The 23282-nt window shown below is 40.5% G+C and overlaps 1 protein-coding gene and 1 long non-coding RNA gene across 5 annotated transcripts in view; one reads left to right on the forward strand and one right to left on the reverse strand.

Moving 5' to 3' along the window:
- Window positions 1-21266, reverse strand: LOC110016409. Of its 2 annotated transcripts, none has more exons than XR_002874637.1 (2): window positions 21067-21266; window positions 1-226 (listed from the first exon to the last, which is right to left on the reverse strand). It is a non-coding gene; the product is annotated as an uncharacterized LOC110016409 (long non-coding RNA). The 2 variants fall into 2 exon arrangements; XR_002291708.1 differs by lacking the exon at window positions 21067-21266 and adding an exon at window positions 9254-10215.
- The window catches only part of LOC101174287 (ribosomal protein S6 kinase beta-1), a 21933-nt gene continuing 5285 nt past the window's right edge, over window positions 6635-23282 (forward strand). The window contains exons 1-13 of one of the 3 annotated variants that reach the window (XM_020709068.2): window positions 6635-8227; window positions 13024-13067; window positions 13758-13878; window positions 18977-19045; window positions 19231-19378; window positions 19517-19574; window positions 21275-21375; window positions 21468-21558; window positions 21636-21726; window positions 21805-21912; window positions 22009-22071; window positions 22151-22228; window positions 22323-22430. In XM_020709068.2, coding sequence (XP_020564727.1) covers window positions 8207-8227; window positions 13024-13067; window positions 13758-13878; window positions 18977-19045; window positions 19231-19378; window positions 19517-19574; window positions 21275-21375; window positions 21468-21558; window positions 21636-21726; window positions 21805-21912; window positions 22009-22071; window positions 22151-22228; window positions 22323-22430 — 1101 coding nt within the window. In that variant the 5' untranslated portion in view covers window positions 6635-8206. Of the gene's footprint in view, window positions 8232-10644; window positions 11044-13023; window positions 13068-13757; window positions 13879-18976; window positions 19046-19230; window positions 19379-19516; window positions 19575-21274; window positions 21376-21467; window positions 21559-21635; window positions 21727-21804; window positions 21913-22008; window positions 22072-22150; window positions 22229-22322; window positions 22431-23282 lie in introns of those variants that run through there. The other 2 variants (XM_020709069.2, XM_004076634.4) reach the window with 2 other exon arrangements.

The following is a 23282-nucleotide window of genomic DNA, read 5'->3' on the forward strand; positions in this document are numbered from 1 at the left end:
TGGCAGGTAAGATGTTTTAATAAGCAGGTAGGTGAGAGATCGAGAGCAGGATCCTGGATTCCCAAACATGCGAAGAGCAGACTTCGGTGGCGTCACCGGTGGATTCTTCCGCAGGCCTTCGGCAGGAGTCGTCGTCGTCGATGGGGGTCCGAGAGATGAGAGGAGATGGCAGAGAGAAGGTTCCGGACAGAGGCTGATTCTGGCGACCACTTGTGGCTATGGATTCCTGGAGGTAAGTAGAGACAGAAGTTAGGCGCAGGCTTGACGTAACAAGGTAACATGAACGAGACGTGATGACCAACTATGCACCATCAGGGGCAACGGACTGGCGAATAATGATGATCCTGGAGCTCCTTAAGAAGGCAGGTGAGCCAATGAGGTAAGTGGTCACAGCTGGGATGAATCAGGAGCCGAGCGGAGAGGAAGGGGGAGGAGTCTGACAGAGGCACCATATCACATACTCTATAAAAGGTATAAGTTTGTAACTCTTGTACTATCCTAGGCACTTTGACATTGGGAGTTGGGTCATCTAGACCCACTAGACAGTGCGCTGAACCTTTTTTCTTCAATGATTTGTGATCTTCACTGGTGTCCATGGATTACAATAATTTTTTCCACCTGTATCCACCTTTGTCATGGTAGGGAGAACACGTCAATGTAAAGGTGGGGTCATCTAAGATAGCACAAGGGTTAAAGTGCCATTGTTGAGTTCCTCTGTCATATGGCGTAAAGTAAATGGTAAAAGGCATATACTTATATAGCACTCATCTACCTTTCTTTGAGGCCCAAAGTACTTTACAGTCACAGTCCCATTCACACATGCTCACACACAGTTTCACACTGATGGCAGCTCCACTGCCAAACACTGGCGTCAACCTATAACCACCAGGAGGTGGGGTTCAGGGTCTAGGCTAAGGACAGTTCCACGCATGCAAAGCCAAACAGGGAATTGAAACAGCCATTCTCTGATCATAGAACCACTGCTCTACTTCTGCATACTTAATTATCAATTTATTAATTAACTCTTTTTGGATGGCAAGAAAAATCCACTTATACAATAAAGAAATTACTTTGGAGTACAATAACCCACAGCTATCTGCTCCTCATTAGATATTCACAAAAGGTGAGTTTATTTCCCTTTGCTTCATTTGGCAAGTGTGAACGCTTATCTGAACCCTTGTGCAGACCCAAAAAAAAACACCCGATCTGCTTAAAAAAAAGGATTTCTTTTAAGCGTGATTGCACACTCTTTTCGCAACCCACAGTATAGAAGTGGACTAAAGGGAACAAATGACACATGCACTCTGTGTTACCAGGAGGAGTAAAAGTACTAATCTAAAGAAGGAAGAATCAGAGATAAGTGGTCAATTATCTTAAGGTATAGTCCCACGCACCCACAGGGAGGTTTTTGTGTTGTCCCGGCACACAGTCCTGGCTGGTTCAAAGCGCATCTTTGCTACTTTTACACCAGACCTTTAGTTCCAATGTTGACATTCTTTCGACTATTGTAAAATCAGCCTTTCTCTGTGTCAGAATCAGATGATTGCCGATTATTTAACTGTTGCGGGTGACAGCTATTGTGTGAAAGGGTTAAGAGGACTGTAGGTGTGCTTTGCAGTTTTCTTAAGGCTAGCTAAAGTGGAAAGTATGATTGTCATGCGTGTGGTAGGTGTGTTGAGAAGTATTAGTAAGGCTAATGAAAGTTGCATGCATTATAGGGTACGGGTGACACTGCCATACAGTGACGACCACACTCTAGGCGCTAGTACAGCACTTGTTAATGCTGCCAAGTCTGTCAAAAAATTGGGTAAAATTGTACAGGGGACCTGCACTTATCACATGAACAGCACTTACAAGCCAATAGTGCGGTATGCAGGATTTGGGAGGGTAGAAAAAAATCTGAATGAAGCTCCTCTGTCTCACCTACTTCACCCTTGCTTACCCTTGCATGTACTAGAAGTGTGCCGGCCGCAGCATGCCCATAGAAAAAACATGCATGAACATTTTAGTTGTACTGGCTTACTTAACTTTAATATATTGTTTACCTGCAGCCATGCTGTATCTACTTGTAAGGCCAGTTGTGACCAAGCCATTAAGAATGAATGCAGTTTGGTGTGGATAATATTGTCAGAGGACTAGCGGGACTTGCTATATTTTCCACCTGACCTGGTCAAATTCAACTATGAACAATGCTGACCCCAACTGAGCATTGGTTGGAACTGCGTGATTTTCACAGGCGTCGTCCGCTTTTGTCCTTCATTCGCCACAGAGTTCCATGTCTGACGGCGGAACATGAAATAGGATTTCCCATTTGGTATTCATTGTTTGTTCTCTTACTTGGTGGGCAATTTTGCTAACATGATATGGTTAGATTTTTCTATTTGCTTATATTGCTGTGTTTTCTGCATTAAAAGGTGAACCAGATTACAAGGTGCACAATAAATGTCTATTTTTGAACACATGTCATTTATAAGGCACATTGAGCGAGAGAAAAGAGTGGGGCTATGTCCGAATTCCCACCCTAACCCTACTAAAAAACTATATGGTGAGGGACTGTGTAGTGCCCTAGATTTTAAAAGCAATTCAGACACCATGCTCGCTACTTTGTTTGAATTTTTTAAATGGCAGATATGACGCCATCGGTTTCACACAGCTAAAATCTAATTGATATAAGCATTTTGCTGCGACCATTTATGAATCAACTGTCTTCTGAAGATAAAAACGTTAATATTTTATTTTAAAAAAAACATTTAAATACATTACTTTGCCAAAAATTGTTCCGACCCAATGCATTGTGGTCTATATTTGCCATTCTAGAAAGCATTGATGTACAGTGGGTTTCTTTTTAGATTTCTGGGAAATTTATAGGGCACTCGATTTTGGAATTGTTAGATTCGGACAGAAGTACAAAATGGCAAACGCACTATAGAGTGCATTATATAAGGGTTAGGGGTAATTCGGACAGAGGGTTAGATTTAAACAGCAATACAAAATGGAGAACACACTATCTAGTGGACCATATAATTAGTAGGGAAGGGATTTGAACACAACCTCAGAGATAAGTCCATCAGTCAGACAGACATTATTAACTGTGTTTACAATCACTCTAGAACCTGTCTGTAACATGCTACACGTTAGCCGCGTTAGAAGAGTTACCCGCGTTAGCGTAACCACAATAGCTGTAACTTCCAACCTTGTTTGCAACACGTAAAACAAAAGCCTGATACTGCTTAAACAATGTTACTTTTACTAATTAAGCTAATTCCCAATGTACACGCTAGCTACATGTTAGCCACTTTAGGAGTGTTAGCCGATTTAGCATGACTATGCTAAATTGAGCGGCTGAGTAGCTCAGTTGGTAAGGTGAGCGGCTACCATGCAGGTATCCAGGGTTCAATTCCCGGAGGGGAAGAAACAATGGTACTGGGGGCAATTACCATATCAATGACGAGCAGTTAGCATCACTCAGTGAGGGTCCTTAGGCAAGGCCCTTAAAGCTACTGCCTCCCGAGCGCAGTTCAGTTGCAGCTCACCGCTCCCCCAGGGGATGGGTCAAATGCGGAGAAGAATTTCCCCATTGAGGGATAAAAAAAGTATACGGAAAAAAAAAAAAAGAAAAAAAAATCCCAACCTGGGCCAGTTTAGCTCCTGCTGGTTTGTGGCACCTTCTGTCCGTGAAACCAGGGTTCGAATCCGGGCTGCTCCCTATTTATTCCCTTCTCTGCTGTTGTAACGGTCCTAAGCCCGGTTGGATTGAGGGGGTTGCGTCAGTAAGGGCATCCGGTTTAAAAACATTGCCAAGTTTACCATGCGACTCATCCTCTTGGGAGGGTTGTTTCGCTGTGGCAACCCCTGATGGGAGAAGCCAAAAGTGAAATGCTAAATCCCAACCTATACGCTACATGGTAGCAGTGTTTTACAAAAACACTCAACCAAACATTTTGACAGACCACCATGTACCTCTGGATTACAACGCTCACTGTCATTTTTTAAAAAATAGTTTAGCGACCTAGGGGTTAGCCCCGCCTTCAGCCCCTAAGAATCACGGGAAGTGGGGAATTTCGATGTGAAAACCATGAGTGAGAGGGCTGGGAACACAAGTGACCTCCATGCTGTTTGGTGTTTGTGGTGTGTTCAAATAAATGGCTATTGATGCTGAAAAGGAGAGTTTACATCTTTGCCTACCTCTTCCTCTCTGAGACTGTCCAGAGTTGTGCGGTGAATGGAGCACAGACAGCTCTCCAATGAAGCCACTTTATTAGCACCTCGGCTATAGTGACATACCAGCTGGGTGGTTACAATATTAAGGCTTTTAAGTGCGCCTTGTAAAAAATGGTACTATCTTCTGTTCTTTGCTTGTTTCAACCACTAACAGGGGTGAAAAACAAAAAGAAATCCGGAGAACATGACACTCCATTGCAAACAGTTCCAGATAATATTTTCCATCTTCTAAAAATGACACCAATCCTGTTTTATTTTATTTTTTGTTTTTACTGGATTAGATTTGATCCTTGAATTATTTTATATAAAAGTGTAGCTGCATATTCTTGAATATGTAAAGGTTTTTTTGTGCATGAATAACAAAAGTCATTAAATCAAGGAAACATTTCTTTAGTGAAATGCTTCTTATAGATTCCTTTAAAACTCAAGTTTCACAGAGGAGACTCAGATGTTCAAGTCAATTAGTGCTAAACCAAAAATATGAGCCTCATTAGGATGACATTAATAGCCCGGTTAAACATCTAGTCTGTTTTGAACTGTGTAGTACACACCACTGATCAAACTCAGAGTAAATGGAGCAACAACTTTACAACATAACAATAACCATTTGTTGGAACAAATGAGAGGTGGAGAGAAAACATATAGCAAGCATAAAGCTCAGTCTGCATCCTTTTACTCCGTTTGGTGTGTGTGGACTGTGCCAGGCCAGCTGAGTTGTACCTTCAACATTGACAAGACACAAACCTGGAGGACCCTGGTAAGAGGCACAGGTCAGTAGAAGTTAAGGTAGTGTTTAGCATTTAGTGTGTTTGTTTTCTAGAAGTAAACAAATAAGAAGAAAAAAGTTGTGCTCCCAGTTTTGCATAAATATAACCATCTTAATGTTTGGATAATCAGATTTGGCAGCTCAAAACACAAAGTTCTGGTCCAAGAGCAGCCCCTAACTTCACTGTTAATACATGCTTTTGTTTAATTTCTGTTTCTGTTTCTAACAGCCAGACAGTTCACTCAGAAAACTACACATCGCAAAGCACATGCCAGAGGAAATCCACCAATCGAAATAACAGACAAGATCCATTCAGCACAGCGACAGCAATCAGGGGGGTATTGCAAAAAGCAGGTTATGTGAGTTACCACGGTAAGTTTGAGGCTAAGGAAGTGAATAACCTCAGCTTTCGGTTCCAAAAATTGAGGTATGTTTCAGGGTATGTATGTCAAGTTGCCACAGCAACTCATGCTCTGAACATAACCTGGTCTGGAGCAGGTTTAGTTGAAGGTTAGTTTGTTTACAGAGAGGTGAAGCAGCATGACGTGTCCATTTGAAGATAATTTAGTGGATGAAGAAGCTCAGATAATACTTTTTCCACCGTGAGAGGGTGATAAGAACATGCATGGATGTTGTAAAGATAAACTTTTTTACTTTGATCTAACTTAATTATTTGCTTCAGTTAAGATAAATTAATTTTTTGAGTTCAGTCAACCTAAAAATGACACGTAGTTATCAGAGACAGTTAATTTACTTTCATTCAAATTAATTCAATTAATTAGGTTTAACTTTGGTGCTGCTGTTAGATTGGCAGTGCAAGGAATTGTGGGATACCATTCCCTTTGCCTGTCTGGACGGATTTTGGTTTAAGTGTGGGTTTTGTCCAAATATGTTTCATTGTCTTGCTGTTTTACTGCAAAGTTACTTTGTCCTACTATTGTGACGAGGAACCAAGGAGGAACCCAGGTGCAGGAAAGACACACAACTAAATAACTCGAAAGGGCTAGCAAAGCTAGAGAAGCCAGCAAACCACAACACTGCGACAATGACAGAGGGTTCAGAGCAACTTAAGAAGGGCACAAATCAGGAGCATATGAGAACCAGCTGTGAACACCTGAGAGCAGGGAGGGGAGGAGTGCAGCTGAGCAGCAGGAGGCTTTCCTTGACAACTATGTTTAATTCTTTCTGTACCATGAGTGAGAGGGAGGGAGAGGATGATGAGATTATTTAGCACCTCTAGTGCTTTTATCTGACTCAAGAACTGGAGTTAAAGTTAGAGTCATGATAATTGAATAACTGTTTTGTAATGCGAATCCACATTAAAAACATTCATTCTACTGTTATAAAAATGAGAATATCTGCAGCCTCCTCAAACTCAGACATAGAGATAAACAATAAATTAAGATGGAAAAACATTGAATTGAAATAAAATGCATTTAGTTTGATCAATATTTAAATTTAAACTGTAAAAACAATTATTGAGTTGGATAGACGTAAAAAATTAGGTTAAATAAATGTAACTCAATTACTTGTTACCAACTGAAGTAATTCATTTAAGTTGAATAAGATATATACATATACATGCGTCACAATGAAAATGGAAATTAGAAACTTGTGCATTTACTTTTTCCTTTATTTTTCTTCAAGCAGAAAGGGTATAATCCTCATACGCTGTCATTAATATCTCAGACTCCGTCTCACTGGATTCGCCCCACAGTGCCAGCAGCTTAAAGAATAATAAAATAAAATAGATAAAAGACCAGTAAGAAGAAGAAGAATAGCAATCTAAACAGTGCAAAAGAGCAATGAGATGGTTAAAGTGGCAGTTTAAAGTGACAACAGTGCTAAGAACAGTAAGTAGATGAGTCGGTGATGGCAGTCTTTGGTGAAGATGATGTTCTGAACAGCTGTGAAAGTTTTTCAGTGAGAGTTTGTAGCAGGGAGTGAAGGGGGCAGGGCAGGGAGGGAGTTGAGTTTCCTTATTGCCTGGTGGAGGAAACTGTCCTTGAGTCTGCTGGTTCTGGCCTGGAGACTTTGCAGTCTCCTCCCTGATGGCAGCAGGAGGAAGTGACTCTGGGATGGGTGTGAAGGGTCCCCTGCAATCCTGATGCCTTTGCGGGTGAGGCGGGAGTGATAACTGTAAGAGAGGCCAGTGAGAGGGACACCGATGATCTTCTCAGCTGTTTTCACAATGTGCTGCAGTGTCTTCCGGCAGGATGTGGTGCAGGTTCTGAACCACACGGTGATGCAGCTGGTCAGGTTGCTCTCGATGGTACCACTGTAGAAGGTCTGCATGACGTGGGGAGGAGCTCTGGCCCTCTTCAGTTTGCGGAGGAAGTACAGTAAAAAAAATTATCTATTGAGATGTCACAAGGCTGGATCCAAATGAAGCAGATTTATTAGCTAAGTTAGAAGTCCACAAAGCTAAATCAGGGTCAGGAAGGCAGGAGTCAACGAGCATAAGTTCATCAGAGGAGAGACGGGGTAGTCAGGATCCAGGTGAAAGTCAGGGCAGGCAGCAGGCAAACAGAGTCAGGAGACAGAAGACGAGGTCCAGACATAATGCTTAAAGGCAAGTGGCACAAACAATACTTCACTCAGTGCAGTGTTCAAGTATGCTGTGGTTGATTGAGCGAATGAGAGTCAGGTGTGTGGCATCCAGGAAGAGCACGCTGGGGTTGCTGGGAGTTTTAGTGTAGAACTATGGGGACGGCTCCCGCCAGTGACAAGAGGGGAAGACAGAGCTCAGAATTCTGATAGGAGATACACATAGATGAAATTAAGGAGCATTAAAGGAACACCTAAATAAGAACTTTAACACCTTTTTCATTTTTAAATCTAAAAAAAAAATCAATTTCAGATTTATCTTTTTTCCTGGCCACTGGCAATAAGGAAACCCTAATTTCTAGTTGAAGCCGATAATAGCAAAATAATAACATATTACATTTTTTTAAATCAATTTTAAACCTATCAGGATGTGAAGCAAACAGAAATTTAAGTTTCAGAATTGTTATTGCCTTTAAAGAAATGGAGTTCAGACAGATTTTCAATCCCTTTTGAATTAGATGAATATCAGGTGTTTTGCTGAAGCACCTCATGACATTTGTCTCCTAATTCTTCTGCTAACATTGTAGCTCTGTGTGATTCTCAAAGAAAAAACCAATGTGGGCTGAAGATTGCGCAACATCTACGCCTGACACAGCACCCATACTGCTCTGAATGACACCCAAAGAAGGAGCAGTGAGTAAGGAAACGGGTTTTACTATAAGGTGTAATGCAACAATACAACCCCTAAAAGCTCTCAGAAATTTTAAAATCTCAAAACTCAGAAGAGCAACTTATGGTGCTTTGTGGGTTTATCGCAGTTGCACTCTTTGGATTAAATTGGAAAAAAAAATGCAACAAATGCATTTCTAAGTTTTTGACTGGGGGGGTGCTTTATCTATCAGTCTATCTATCTATCTATCTATCTATCTATCTATCTATCTATCTATCTATCTATCTATCTATCTATCTATCTATCTATCTATCTATCTATCTATCTATCTATCTATCTATCTATCTATATTTATAGATGTATTAGGGTTGCACGATGTGAGGAAAACTTGCCACATGCAATATCAATGATGAATATCTCGATATATATATTTATGTGTGTGTGTGTGTGTGTGTGTGTGTGTGTGTGTGTATTTTGAGATGCAGGGATGTGGCTGCCAAAGCATGAATTGCAGGCGATTTGTAAATGTTTATTCATTTCTTGATGATCCCACTGAATACGCTCTCTAATAAGGAAGCTTGTTCTCATTAAAATCTGTCGGTTACAAGCTACTGCGTCGTTAACACAGAACACCTGCCACTTTAACTGTTTACGGCAACTGGGAATCATAAAGCAATGCCGTTTTTTTCTACTGCTTTGTGTATGGTGTTCACATAAAAACATTAAAGATGTAATAGAATACCCCACGAGGATGTAAAATCCAAGCACATGCATTTAAAAGGGAAAAGAAAAATGAAGACGCTGACAGTTTTAAGCCCAAGTCTTAAATAACAGCTTTCCATGCAGGCAAAGGCCAAACACAAAAAAAAATCTGCCTCGTCAGTTGCTATGCAAAGTGAATTTCAGTGAACACAACACTAACCTCAGATCTCCACACAGGCCCACAACAGAGCATTGCAACTCTTACTGGGTTCTAGTCTGTTCTTTTTGTAAACACAACCAAAACTAAACAGAACAGACAACACAAACAGAAAGCAGATTTTCTTTACCACTGACGTCGGTGGAAATCGCTGTGCAATCAACAGGGTCTTGAATGGAGCGCAGGAATTGCTCAAACTAACTCTGACCCCGCAGGGGGGCTTCCCTAAAACCGAGGGAGACTCCACCCTCTCCACAGCAGAAGAAGCAGTTCCTCTGGCGTCTAAACCAGGGACGTGGTGGGCTTTACATCTTTAATTACTTTTACCTCAGTGTGGTCAAGGTCAGATGTCGGCAGTTGGATTGTACTTATTTATTTGCAGGTATTTTTAAGGGAATCCCTCGCCGTTCACTGATTCTGTTCTAGATGAAGCAAAAGGGCAGAAGGGGGCTGCCAAAGATGACATTACTGTAACACGCAGTTAAATTACTCTGTACTCTCGAGTCACTGTGACGCAGCCTTTGATTCTAAAACAAATCATGCATCAGGCCCACACCATAAAATTGTTTCTTCAATTAAAATGAAAACATAAAAAAGCTACAATTATAGTCTAGCTTAATTATAGTGGGAATTTAATTGTTGCACTGTCACAGCAAGTCATCTGTAAATGTTTGATTTAGGAGGGTCCAGTTTCCTTCGGATCAAACAGAATATATACACTAGACTAAATGTAACTCATTAGTTATGATACATTGAGAGCTATGGGTTCACAAAAACATGTCGTGGCAATGGACTGCAATATTGATGAGTGTGAAGGCTTGTCTTTTGCAAGACCCAATGAATATACAGTTCAAGGGGGAAAAAAAGGTTCATAATTTAACTGTTTGTTTAATTAAAAATAATGTAACTAAACTACTTTGTTCAAATAGTAATGTGGGGGTGTTTAAGCATAAAATTTTTTATTTAATACTTGATATTCTTCTAAAAGGATCAGTTTGTAACTATGCCTCTGTAACAGTGCATTCATAATCTGATTATAAATTAAAATAAGAACAGTTCTTTTTTTTTAATTTTAAATAAACCGAAGGCAGAGCTGATACATTTTTTAACATTATAAAAACAACCAAAATTTATTTTTCTATACTTTACTCTGAGTGAAAAACAATTATTTTACTTACAGTGAAGGGACCAACAAAAGAAATGAGGGCTGTTATACCTTGACTAAATGCCTCAACCTGACGCTTATGAGAATTATGACTAAAAACTTTAGAATTATGACTAAAAACTTTAGTTACGAACTTTTTAAACAGTTTTTAAGAAGAAAAACCCGTCATCGACAGATACAAAGGATCCTCTTTTCAATGCCGCCACCTGCTGGTAGAAAAAGACGATTGCATATTCTATGGGGAATTCCGTGAAGATATTTGGATTATTTTAAGGTGGAAACATAAATACGTGAAAAAGTTAAAGGGTTGATAGTGTGTATAATTTCAAAATTATATAATTTGTTGAAAAAGGACAAGCATAATAAAAAAAAAGTTAAAAACACTGTTGAACATTGAAATTGATTATAGAATCATTTTTCAGACCAATCTTACTGGTGTTAAATATGCATATATCGTGTTTAATATGCTGAAAGTTGGCGTTTGGCTTTTTCCTAGTGCAGTTTGATCGCCTCTACACTACAGAGTAGTGCCGGTGACTGACACTAGAGGCGGGTTGTGTTGTTGTGGTTAGCGGGAGGCTAGCTTCATGCGTTCTAGCCGACAGTACCGGTAATGGCTCGCCCATGAGGTGGGGGAGCGGGCCGCTGTTTTCTGTCTAAACGCCGTGGGAAGGGTTGCGGACATGGCCGGGGTTTTCGACATCGACCTGGATCAACCGGATGACAATGTCTCTGACGACGAACTTGAGGATGGGGTGAGCCAAGTTAACAGCATTGCTAGTGCTAACGCCGCTAGTCATTAAGCTAGCACTTGGTAGCTTCGAGGCCTACTGTGCTCACAGTTAACAGGTCGGTTTCCATTATCGGACATGGCACAGTCCTGTGTTTCCCGCGAATTTTTGCGGGCTCCCATAACAACTCCATGCGTCGTAAATAAACATTTGTAAATGAATTTATTCAAGCTTTCCGCCGACACTATCACTTTAACATACTCACTTGTAAAAACAACAGAGCTGAAAAGAGCCTAGTTTGAACTAAACAGACTTTGTCTTATGCACATTGTTTCGGTCTTTATGGATAAGGATGCGCAGCGGGCTGCAAAAGAAACCATCTCAAAGTGTAAATCTGATTAGAAGATGAACGGTTTTGATGAAGTAAACCCAAGCGGAAACAACTTGTTCAGTAATTGACAAAATTTGTTGTCCCGTAATAAAATCAACGTATAATAGCATCAACATCGTTGTTTTTACTTTAAAACGATGTGTTACTTTCATTAACCACCGCATAGCTGGGCATGACTTTATGTTAATTCGACATATTAAAAACCTTGTATATAAAAAACGTTTGCTGTCATCAAAGCTAGCCTATAGACCGGCTAAAAGCTCCACACTTGCTAGCTAGCGCTGTCTTTTTTTTCCAATAAACTTTATTGTACATTTTTCAATTTACAGAAATTCACATTCACTTGCACTATAAAGAAACAATTGTTCATATCAAACACACATATAAGACCAAAAAACAATAATAGCCCTGTATGTGCCTCATTTTAATTTTTGTTTTATAAATGCTCATGCTCATATACAAACAAAGTTAGGGGGAACAGATGTTATAAATGCGCATATAGAAAAACATTTTTTAGCTAGCGCTGTGACTGCAAGTCAGATTAGCTGTTTTACTATTTTAAAGCCAATGAGTTATATCGCCATATAACTCATTGTTTAAAGCATTGATATATATATATATATATATATATATATATATATATATATATATATATATATATATATCAATTTAACTTGTTAACATCATGTTTATTAATAAATATGTCTGGTATCAACCAATTATTTAACATTTTAACAGTAATCAAAATTTTATTTCTACAGTATTAACTAGTTTAAGATCTCTCTTAGGCCTGCACAATATACCGCAAATTTATCGTTATCGCAACATCAAGCTGTGCGATATGCATACCGCAAAAGACGGCGAAAATCGCAATAAATGGTTAACTTAAATGTGCTAAAACAATCTCATGGCAGCTTGAAATATTGAACAAATGAAATAAATCCCTTCATGCATTTAACCAATCGGAAGGACCCGTTTACGTTGTTGATCAATGAGATGAGCCCTTTTATGTTTGATGTTTGCCTCCTACGTCGACAAGGGTCAGTTGGAGTTTAATTTTTAAACTGTTGCAGTGAAATGGAAATTATGTTTTTGTTTTTTTTGCTATTTGTTTATATACCGCAATTTATATCGTTATCACAATATTAATCACCAATATCGCATATCGCGAGTTTTCCTCATATCGTGCAGCCCTAATCTCTCTCTAAACAATTCTAACATTTTCCAAAAACTGAAAAAGATCTCTCAGAATGCAATATTTTTCTCTTCTTTTGAAAATATGACTGCATTCTCAATGGCAAACAATTTTTAAGGGCACAAACTAACATTTCCAACATTCTTACAAGCACAATATCCACACATTTTAATGCATTTGTTTTTTTAAATAATACATTTGTAGATTCACAAAAACCATCGTTATTTACTACAAGTTAAGTTATTGGGTCAGTGTTTGTTTGATCGACATTTCCCAAGATTTCATCACAATACTGGAAATGTAACTTTTTAAGATAGACATGTTTTACTGTCACGTTGTGATGAACCTGCCGTTTTGTGCTGTGTCATGGTGTAATGGCTGTTTTTGTGCTGTGTCATGTTGTAACTGCTGCTTTCAGGCTCAGCTCGGTGAATACATGGAGCAGTGCAGCAGCTTTGACTTGTGAGTTTTTGCTGTGATTTTCCGATGCACTCACCTGTGTTAATGTGGACAATGATTTGTAATTGTTTTTGGGTTTACCAGCAAGTTTTACTGTTGTTTTTGTTTGGGACCACTGATTGAAGTGACCCTTTGGAGCTGGCATCTCAAATTCTGTGCCCCAGGGCCACTGTCCTGCTCCTTTGGCCCTTGCAGCTTCCTTTTTGGCGGGTCACCGCTTATCCAGGTGGAGTTAACTGAAAAATAAGTCTGACACTGGCCCTCAGAACCTGCATTCTGACATCTGCAGTCTTTCATTTTCTTTCTTCATCAGTGATCCTCCTTTTGTCACAAAACGACAAAGTACTGATCTGCTTTCGACTTCATGCCAACCTGTCTGGCTCTGGGCTTTGGTTTGCTCTGGTGATCAACCAAACTGCTGCTATTGACAAATCGAAACTGATCAATCTAAAACAAGTATTTTTGTGAAGACAGAACTATTTTTATTGAAGGATCCAACTTTAATAACCAACTGACTAATTTTCGCAGAGTATCAGTCAGACATGTATTTTGTACCAAAGCCAAATATTTTGCCCCTTTGGAGTGTTTTTCTGTTTTAATAAACTACATTAGGGGCTTACTTTATAGTTTGAAATATTTTTTCACGTTGTTTTTAACACCTTTTTTTTTTTTCTTCTCCATCTGTTCTACCAGTAACATGGATGACTGCGAGAAGTTTGAACTGTCAGAAAACAATGTGAACAAGGGAACAGAGCAGATCCGGCCGGAATGCTTTGAGCTGCTGAAGGTTTTGGGAAAAGGCGGCTATGGAAAGGTGAGACTTTTATTTTGAAAGTTTTTTATGTAGTAGACGTTGTATTTAAGAACAGGGTAAACTTTGGATTAGACCAGAGTTTTTCAACCAGTGTGCCGCAGCACACTAGTGTGCCACAAGTACTGCCCTCATTAACTGATCTAAAAACATTTTCCATCTCCAGGATATCAGCTCTGTTTTCATCCAAACAGGCCCTGATAAAACACTGAGTAGTTAGGAATATGACAGATCATAAAATAATGTTTTCTTTGTGTTTATTTGATTCTATTAAAGACATTTTGATAAGAATGACGGTACCCCGATTTAGCCGTAGCGTTAGCTGTTTTGGGAAAAGTCCCGCCACTTTAACTGTCTCCACCAATCATTCTTGGAGGCTTAATCACATGTCATCAGTCTAACCAATCAGAAGTGGTTAAAGTACTCACTTCCTTGTTCTGATTCTGCTCATAAAGTCTCTCAGTTCTAACAAAAATACCAGCCAAAGCTCGTCTTTAGTGGTGTAGCTTTCCACAGAATCTGGTGTCAGACCGTGGAACAAGAGAACAAAACAATGAAGCTCAGAGACGCGAGTCTGTTTGACGGCTGATTGCACTACATCTCCCATGAGGCATTGGGTTAAAGTGACAGCGTCTCAGCGAACAACGAGTCTTCTATCACGTCTTGAAACCGCATCGAACACACATCAAACAGTTTTTAAATCTTTTAACTTAACTTTTATTACATCTTTTAGAAAAAACAGCTGCAGCTTCCAGCTTTTTCTGCCACAATTATCACAAAAATGCATGTGAGATTGTGGAGGGTCTGTAGATCAATACAGACTGTGAGTTTCTCCTTTTTTTTAAAGACATTTTTGATGCTGGTGTGCTGTGGGATTGTCATCAAGGTTAAAGTGTGCCGTGGCTCAAAAAAGGTTGAAAAACCCTGGATTAGACCACCAGCATGTGGGGAGGACTTCCACTGCAGCGGTCCTGAAAATACCAAAGCTAGGTTTTTTTTTTAGTAAAGCGATTGGAATTTTGGTTCATGATGGCAATTTTTAGTCATCGTTTTTGTCTGTAAAAAAAGTCTTTTCTTTTTTTTCCTTTTTAATTGGTCAGATCTAAGGACATTAGAATGTGTTTCACTTATATTGTAGGACCCCCGTTTTAGCTTTAGAATTAAGATTTTAGAAGCTTTTTCACCTAAAACTGTGACGGCGTCGGATTTTGATCACCGCGGGGATGAACCAGCAGGGGACGCGGTGTCGCGGTTGACTGCAGCCCCCCAATCCCCCTGCGGCCGCATCGTAAATAAATACAATTACAATGCAATATTCATTTATACAGATAACAGTAACAACTAACTACTACCTATCTAACTAATGAACTAACTATATAGGTGTTGTAGAATGACTGTATGTGTGTCAGGCGCTGCGTGTGTAGAAGGAAGGAGCGCACACGTGTGTTGGGGGTGCGTGTTGATTCTTCTGCAGCGGACCGCTCTTGAGCTACAAGCAAGTTTCACCTGTGCTCTCTGGTACAGACATCTTCTCAGAATATTACATATTGCCCAGTAATAAACAGACTGCAGACACTTTGGCTACGTTCACACTGCAGGGCTTAATGCTCCATTATGATTTTTTGAAAAAATCAGATTTTTTTTGCATGGCCGTTCACATTTCCAATTAAATGCGAATTTTTGTGATCTCCTGTGTGACCGTGAAATGACCCAGAAGTGACCCGCATGGGCAGAAGAGTACTCAACAGTGAACGACGTCACTTGTTGTTTGCGGAAGTAGCTAACATTAAAAATGGATGTCAACAACAGTGTTGTCAACAGCAGAGCTCTTTTTGCATTAATAAATTTACTTTCACGAAGGAGCCAGCACAATTACAATCTTCTCATTTTAAGAAGGCAATGGAGCCAGGATCGTCTGTACCCACTGTTGTGGAATGGCGATGTGTATGGGTTGGGGCCGGGCGCGCGTGTGTGTGTAAGAGAAAGGAGAAGACCGCGTGCAGCGATGTAGAAAATGAGGGGGGCAGAGGGGGTGCGCATTCTGTTTTGTGTTATGGAGGAAGGAGAACGATAATAAAAGAAAGCTTCCCCCAGAAGAAATGCTATGGACTCTTTATTAACCTGCTCTGGAGAATCTAAGGGTCCGAACGGGGAAGTGAACCCCGGAGAGGAATCCGCCTTGGTCCCCTGTGCTTCTGACAACAGTCAGAAAGGGGGAAAAAAGTAATCGTGGGAAAGGTTCAACACCACGCTCGGCCATTTAGCTGGAAATCTTTTTAAAAGCCGCCCGGTTGCGATAAGAGCTCTTGAGTTTGGCCTTAATAGAGCTGTCACCCCAAATTTAATCCAATCGCTGACCTCGCTTCCCTTCCACTGACTGGTCTCAGCAGCATCGTCCGCTATGGTTGATGTTTATGTTCTCGTTCCCGCCTACTTCAACGCAGAATGATGACGTTTGTAGCGTATCGATGTCGAACGGGTCGGATTCATGTGGCGTGGCCGGTCAGACGGCGGTCGCATTTGAAAAGATCGGATACGTATCGGATTCAGGACCACAATACCCAAGTGGCCTGGGTTGCATTTAAAAAGATCGGATCTGTGTCATTCAGACTGTCATGAAAAGATCAGATACAGGTCGCATAGGGGCAAAAAAATCGGAATTGGGTCGTTTCAGCCTGGAGTGTGAACGTAACCTTTGTCACCTTTCCGGTAGCCATGAAGCCTGACACCCATGAAGTACGCGGGGCAGGAGGCTCCGCCTTTGTTTATACAGACACGTAACTTTGTGCTGCACAAAATTGTTACCAAACAAAACGTGTAAGGGTTAATGTCCGACAAAGTGTGCGTTATTACTTTTTAACGCTCGCCGTGGAAGCCTGAACTGGCTAAAAGAACCGAAGAAGAAAGAAAGGTACCTGGCTAAAAACAGCAAAATCATAATTGAAAGACCACTAAGAACAATTTTAGAATAGATAATCGGAGTGCGACTTTAATCTGTAGAAAACCTTTTACATAGATGGCGTTTGCATGGAAAATGTATTTTTGCAGAGTTTCTCAGAAATGTTTAGTAAATAAAATGTTTAGATTTCGTTTTCACGTCTTTCTCTTTTGGTTGTGCAGTTTGTCAGCATTTGTCTTTATCTTATCTTGGAACCAAATGAGAATGTTGAGATGTGGAGCCATTAAAAATAATTCTATGGGCTTTAAAATAATTCTATTTACCAAACAAATATAAAGGGCTTGTTGTGTTTCCAATGTATGTCCTCCTGGTGAACAGACATACTCATTTTTCTGGATCTTACTGGGGTTTAGCAAATAAACGATGAATTCAGGGACAGCTGACAGTTTTATTTCCAGGGTTTTTTTTTCTTCTTTTGCTTTGAATTTAACATGAACATCAGATATGTGAAGGTCTTTGTTTCAGAGCAATATTTCCTACTTTAATGTAGGTCAGGGGTGGGCAATTATTTTAACTCGCGGGCCACATTGGGTTCTAAAATTGGATAGACGGGCCGGACCACGAGCAGATGCGTGGAGTGAGAATGATATAACATGGAATGTAGATGAAAACATTTGGATTGAAAATTATATTCTAAAACAGAATATTCTAGAGTTTTAGTTTAAAACTTTTGTTCCCATTTTAGATCTCTTTTTTATTCTGAAGCCCTTTGGTACCTTCAATGAGTTATAAAGTGCTATATGAATAAAGTTTCATTCATTCATAATCATTTTAATAAAATAAATAACACTATTAATGAAATAAAACAATAACTAAATGACACTCTCTCTGATTTTCAAAGACAAAACTTCAGGAAAAATATACTGATACATAAAAAAAAAACGATAAATAGTGGATCATCTCCCGTCATAATCCTAATAAAGACTTTGAGGGCTGCAGCGCCTCACGTCTCACAGTTTGCGCAGCTGTGCTGTGTCCTGCACGTCCGTTTCTCATCCAGTAGTTATTTAAAAAGAAAAAGCTAATTTCTATGTCTTCTGCTGCAGCTACGCATATTTCTATTACCAGTACAGAGTTCCCTCGTTTATTGCAGGAGTTACGTTCTAAAAATAACCCGTGATTGGTGAAATCCACGGAGTCTGATTACAAACGTTTATGGCAGTAAAACTCACCTCGTCTTCTCGTCTTCACTGCCTAAATACACCTTTCTCACACAGACATGAACATTTTCACCCTTTTCTCTTGTTTAAATTCTCAAACCTTCATAGAACTTAGGTCCAGGATCTTAGAATGAAAACAAAGATCTGATCATCGATCACAGATTTCTGATCTGAAGAGCTCCGCGTTTCTGTACAGGAGACACAATGCAGCATAGTTGCTCTAAAAGGATGAGCCAAACCGGGAAAGATGAACTGCGACGTAAAAAAGGGAAGACTGTCTTCTGTTCTGTTTGACAGAGATTTTTAGAGGGTTTCAGGTTGGAGCACAGACTGCAGAAGGAGGGAATAAAATGTCACGTCTTGATCGTGTGGCCAGATTAAAAACAAAACAAAACACGGGTCTCTGATATTGTTCAGTGGGCCGGACCAAACATGGAGGCGGGCCGGATCCAGCCCACGGGCCGCAGTTTGCCCACCCCTGATGTAGGTCAATGTTCTGTTCATAGTGAAAGTAAACAAATTCTTTCAGTTCCTAAGTTTTGAGCATTTAACGACTTCTCCGTTCTGAGTTTATGAATGCATCACAGTTAGCTAAGATGAAAGAGTTCTGCTTATCTTATGGACTTTAAAAAAACCAACAAAAACATTTATTTAATCTTTCATTTCCTCAAAGTCTTGGTGAAACGTTTCTGCTGAATCCAGGTTCCAAAAAAAACATTTATTCTCAAAGGAAGTTGTGGTGAATTTCCAGCGTGATTCCACTGAGTCAGCAGAAATCACTCAAGTGGTTTAGTCTGCTGGGAGTTGAACAAAACCCTCAGGGCATCTTCTGCCTTATTGTTTTTATACGCCTATAATTATTATATTGATTGATAAAAGTTCATACAGGTGAGACGCAGTCATCAGTTGACCGCTCGTGTTTCTGTTTTGCGTGTGACGTGTCTTTAAGGTGTCTGAACTCTTCCTGGTATTATTTTTACAGGTGTTTCAGGTTCGGAAGGTATCAGGAGCCAGTTCCGGGAAGATATACGCCATGAAAGTTTTGAAGAAGGTGAGAGGATCTTCTTCTCTTCTGTGTTGTTAAAGAAAATGAGCGATCTCATCCATTTTGTCGACAAAAATGAGCTTTTTCGGGAAAAGCTGATGTCTACTTTTGTATAGAAAGACAAAGGATAAACCGATGTTGAATATTTTCCACCGTTTATCTAAACACTGATTGTGTTTGTCCTGTTCCAGGCCATGATTGTGCGCAATGCAAAGGACACGGCGCACACCAAAGCAGAGAGAAACATTCTGGAGGAGGTGAAGCATCCGTTCATTGTGGATCTCATTTATGCCTTCCAGACTGGTGGGAAGCTGTACCTCATTCTGGAGTACTTAAGCGGTGAGTACGGTCCTTGTAATGCAGACTCTCGTTTGTCTGAAAACGCTTTGGACAAAGAAACAGTTTGTGCCTGCCAGGGATTGGAGGATTGCTGCTTTGTGACATTTGATTTGTCGCTTTGGTTTCCATTGCCTGCAGGGGGGGAGCTTTTTATGCAGCTGGAAAGAGAGGGCATCTTCATGGAGGACACAGCATGGTGAGTTTACGACGTGTCCTCTGTTTGGTCAGCCACACTTACCCGATAGTTTCTTGTTGGCACAGCTCACCTGGTTCAGGTCATCGGCAACATATTGGGCAGGGTTTTCTGAAATCCCAACACCAGCCCTGAAGGACTGAGGCCTGACACCTCTCATCGGAATCAATAAAACTTGACCGTTTGCTCTTTTTGTAAATATTTAGAGTCTTCATTTTGACCCTTGGATACGAATAGAATCAATATCTCTTTGTGATGCAAAAGACGTACATGAAAGAAGTCCATAGTCTGGGCCAATGATGTCTTCCGTGCTTGGGATGAACTTGGACCATAGATGTATAATCTCTAGAACCATTGACTATGTAATAGAGCTGGACTGAGTGAGAATGCTTTACATCCGGATCCAACCAAACCAAGTCACTTCAGTCATCATTTTTTCGTGATACGATTGCCGTAACGTTGGAGCCAGATGATGTCAGTAAGCAGTGATGGGTCTGAATGGGTCTTAGTCATTGTTTCTATGGCAACCGCTATGGAGTTTCCATGGAGAGAGCTTGTTGGAAGACCATACCTCTTCTACTTGGAAGGGGGGAACTTTGAACATTTTATATGAAACAACAAAGTTTTTATGAGGCATCGGATTTATGATTTGAAAAACTTGCAATAAACAAAAACAAAAAAATAGAAAAAATTAGGATTCTCTCGAACATGTTTAATAAAGTTTCAGAGCAAGAATGGCTATTCTGACCAATAGAAGGACCGAGCGACAGCTGTTAATGGGATCTTGGCTTCTTGGAACCAGCGCATACTTCCTGTTTGGGACCGCCAGGGAGGAGGGATCACTCAGTCCAGTTTTGTTATACAGTCAATGGATATTGTTTGTCCCTATCTTAAAGTTGAGTCACGCCACTCATCCAAGAAGTGAAACATTTCCTTAAAGTCCAGATTCCACGACTTGACTTCAAGATAACGTCACCTGAATGAATGAGTGTCTTCATCGTCATTTGTTTTGTGAAAATAAACATCTGATTATCTCCAACAACCTGCATCAGAAGAGGCACAGAAGTAGCGACAGACGTATCATGTGCTCGTCATCTGACAGTCTGCAGATGTCTTTAACCCTAACCCCCCTGAACTCTAGTCTTCCTGAGGAATTTGGATAGAAACAACAATAAAAAAAAATAAAAAAAGAGAAACTATGGGAACTCTGTATTTGAGACTGCTAAAAAAAACAAAAACCTGTCGGCTCTGCCTCACAGCCGCGCAAACGCACCTTTATCCTCACGGCCATTTGAATTAGCCTTAACAAAAACAGAGGTGGCAAAAATTGTGAATATGTACCAGAGGTGGTTATTTTTCAGCTGTTGCTGGAAAAGAGCCAGTTGTGTCATGACTTCATCTGTCACTACAACATTCATGTTAAAGAGAAAATTTCTGTAGCAACAAGGTGTACAACACTCAGAAAGTCGAATATTAAAAGTAATGAGTGCCTCACCTGCTAAGGGAGCATTTTAGAAACCTTTCTAAAACCTTCTAATCCAGCGCGGATTTGCAGCCGATTTGGGCTGCAATGTTCAGCACGGGTGTTGGCAAACTGCTTTCTTCAATCCAAAATCAATACAACGGTCTGCAAATCTGGAAAGGAAAACATGTTGGAGCTGTTGGAGCTGAAAATCATGTCATGTTTGGTTTTCTGGTGGCAGTTTTTATCTGGCTGAAATCTCAATGGCTCTGGGTCATCTGCACCAGAAAGGCATCATCTACAGAGACCTGAAGCCAGAGAACATCATGCTCAACGACAGCGGTATGGACAAGAATACTTTTAAGAACAGCCTAACTCTTTCACATCCTAGATTTTTCCATTTTTCCTCATAGTTACTTGTTTCTTCCCTTTAGGACACGTGAAGCTGACAGACTTTGGTTTGTGCAAAGAGTCCATCCATGATGGAACAGTCACTCACACCTTCTGTGGCACCATCGAGTACATGTACGGCACAAGTTCATCAAAGTTGAGGTTTACATGTGTCCACCCTGTCTCACAGCGTCACCTCTTTCCATACTCAGGGCCCCAGAGATCTTAATGAGGAGCGGACACAACCGGGCCGTGGACTGGTGGAGCCTGGGAGCTCTCATGTACGACATGCTGACAGGAGCTGTAAGTATACCTGATGAAGTCCTGTGTCGAGCTAACCTCATACTCCCCACAGCTAAACCCTTGTTCCTGCACCTTTAGCCTCCATTCACAGGCGAAAACAGAAAGAAGACGATTGACAAAATCCTAAAATGCAAACTCAGCCTTCCACCTTACCTCACACAAGAAGCCAGGGACCTCCTAAAGAAGGTGACCGCTTTAGATCTGCTCCTCCTGCCGCTGCTGTTCTGGGTTTTTTGAAGTATCTGGAAAGGCTTTGGTGCTCAGCGAATATCCTTCTTGCAGCTGCTGAAACGAAGTGCCTCATCACGACTTGGAGGCGGACCAGGAGATGCTGCCGAAGTTCAGGTACTAAACCGAATCTGCATAGATGCTGTGTCAGGACAGGAATGCAATGAGGACATGTGTGGATGCTGGTGGGTTTCAGGTCCACCCGTTCTTCCGGCATATAAACTGGGACGACCTCCTCGCTCGCAAAGTAGAACCTCCCTTCAAACCGTTTCTCGTAAGTCTGCTCTGTACGCAGCAGGTGTCTCACAGGATCATTTGTGATCAAACTGCCTCATCTGACCCCATAACTGTCTTTCCCCCCCCCCCAGCAATCAGCTGATGATGTGAGCCAGTTTGACTCCAAGTTCACCAGCCAGACTCCAGTAGACAGTCCTGACGACTCCACACTCAGCGAAAGCGCTAATCAAGTCTTCCTGGTAGGTGTTTTAGTAGCATCTACCATTGACTCCATATGAGAACTGGACCCCCTGGTGTTCCAAATAAAAAGTATCCGCTGGTTCCAAGACGCCAAAATCCCACGGAGAAATAAACAGCTAATACTCAGTTATTCTATTGGTCATATTACCGTATTTTCCGGACTATAAGTCGCCCTTTTTTTCATAGTTTGGCAAGGGGTGCGACTTATACTCCGCAGCGACTTATATTAGAAATAAATTGAAATAAATACATTGTTAACCCTCCTGTTATGTTCATTTGTGAGGAACAGAGATGATGTTCTTGGGTCAATTTGATGTATGAAGTATGTTAAGTGTTAAGAGTATGTTAAGTGATTCAGAGAATCAGCAAACTTTTTTTTACAATAAGATCTTGAAGGCTAAGAACATAATATTCTATTTTCCAATGATTTCATAGATTCAGAAATGCAATAAAAATGACAACTGTTTCTACAAATACAGGATGAAAACAGAGTATTATTTGGCCAATGATGCTTCATGAAAAGAATAAATAAATAAGTTTTAAAAAAAATTCTGTGAAATTATTAGATAAACAGTCTGCTATGATTGTGTCATATAAGGTTGTGAAAGTTAAAATGCGACTTATAGTCCAGTGCGACTTATCTGTGTTTTTTTCTACTTTATAATGCATTTTTGGGCTGGTGCGACTTATACTCCGGTGCGACTTATAGTCCGGAAAATACGGTAACCGTTTTTTCTGTCAATGGCATCTCCAAATCCTCCATCTTCCCCCTCGCAGGGGGATCTGCACCATCACGAGCTGGGCTGCAGATGCTTTAGTGGCACAGATCACAGATCCACAGATTTACTGCT

This window comes from Oryzias latipes, chromosome 14 (assembly GCF_002234675.1).
Source record: "Oryzias latipes chromosome 14, ASM223467v1".
Classification (NCBI taxonomy): Eukaryota; Metazoa; Chordata; class Actinopteri; order Beloniformes; family Adrianichthyidae; genus Oryzias; species Oryzias latipes.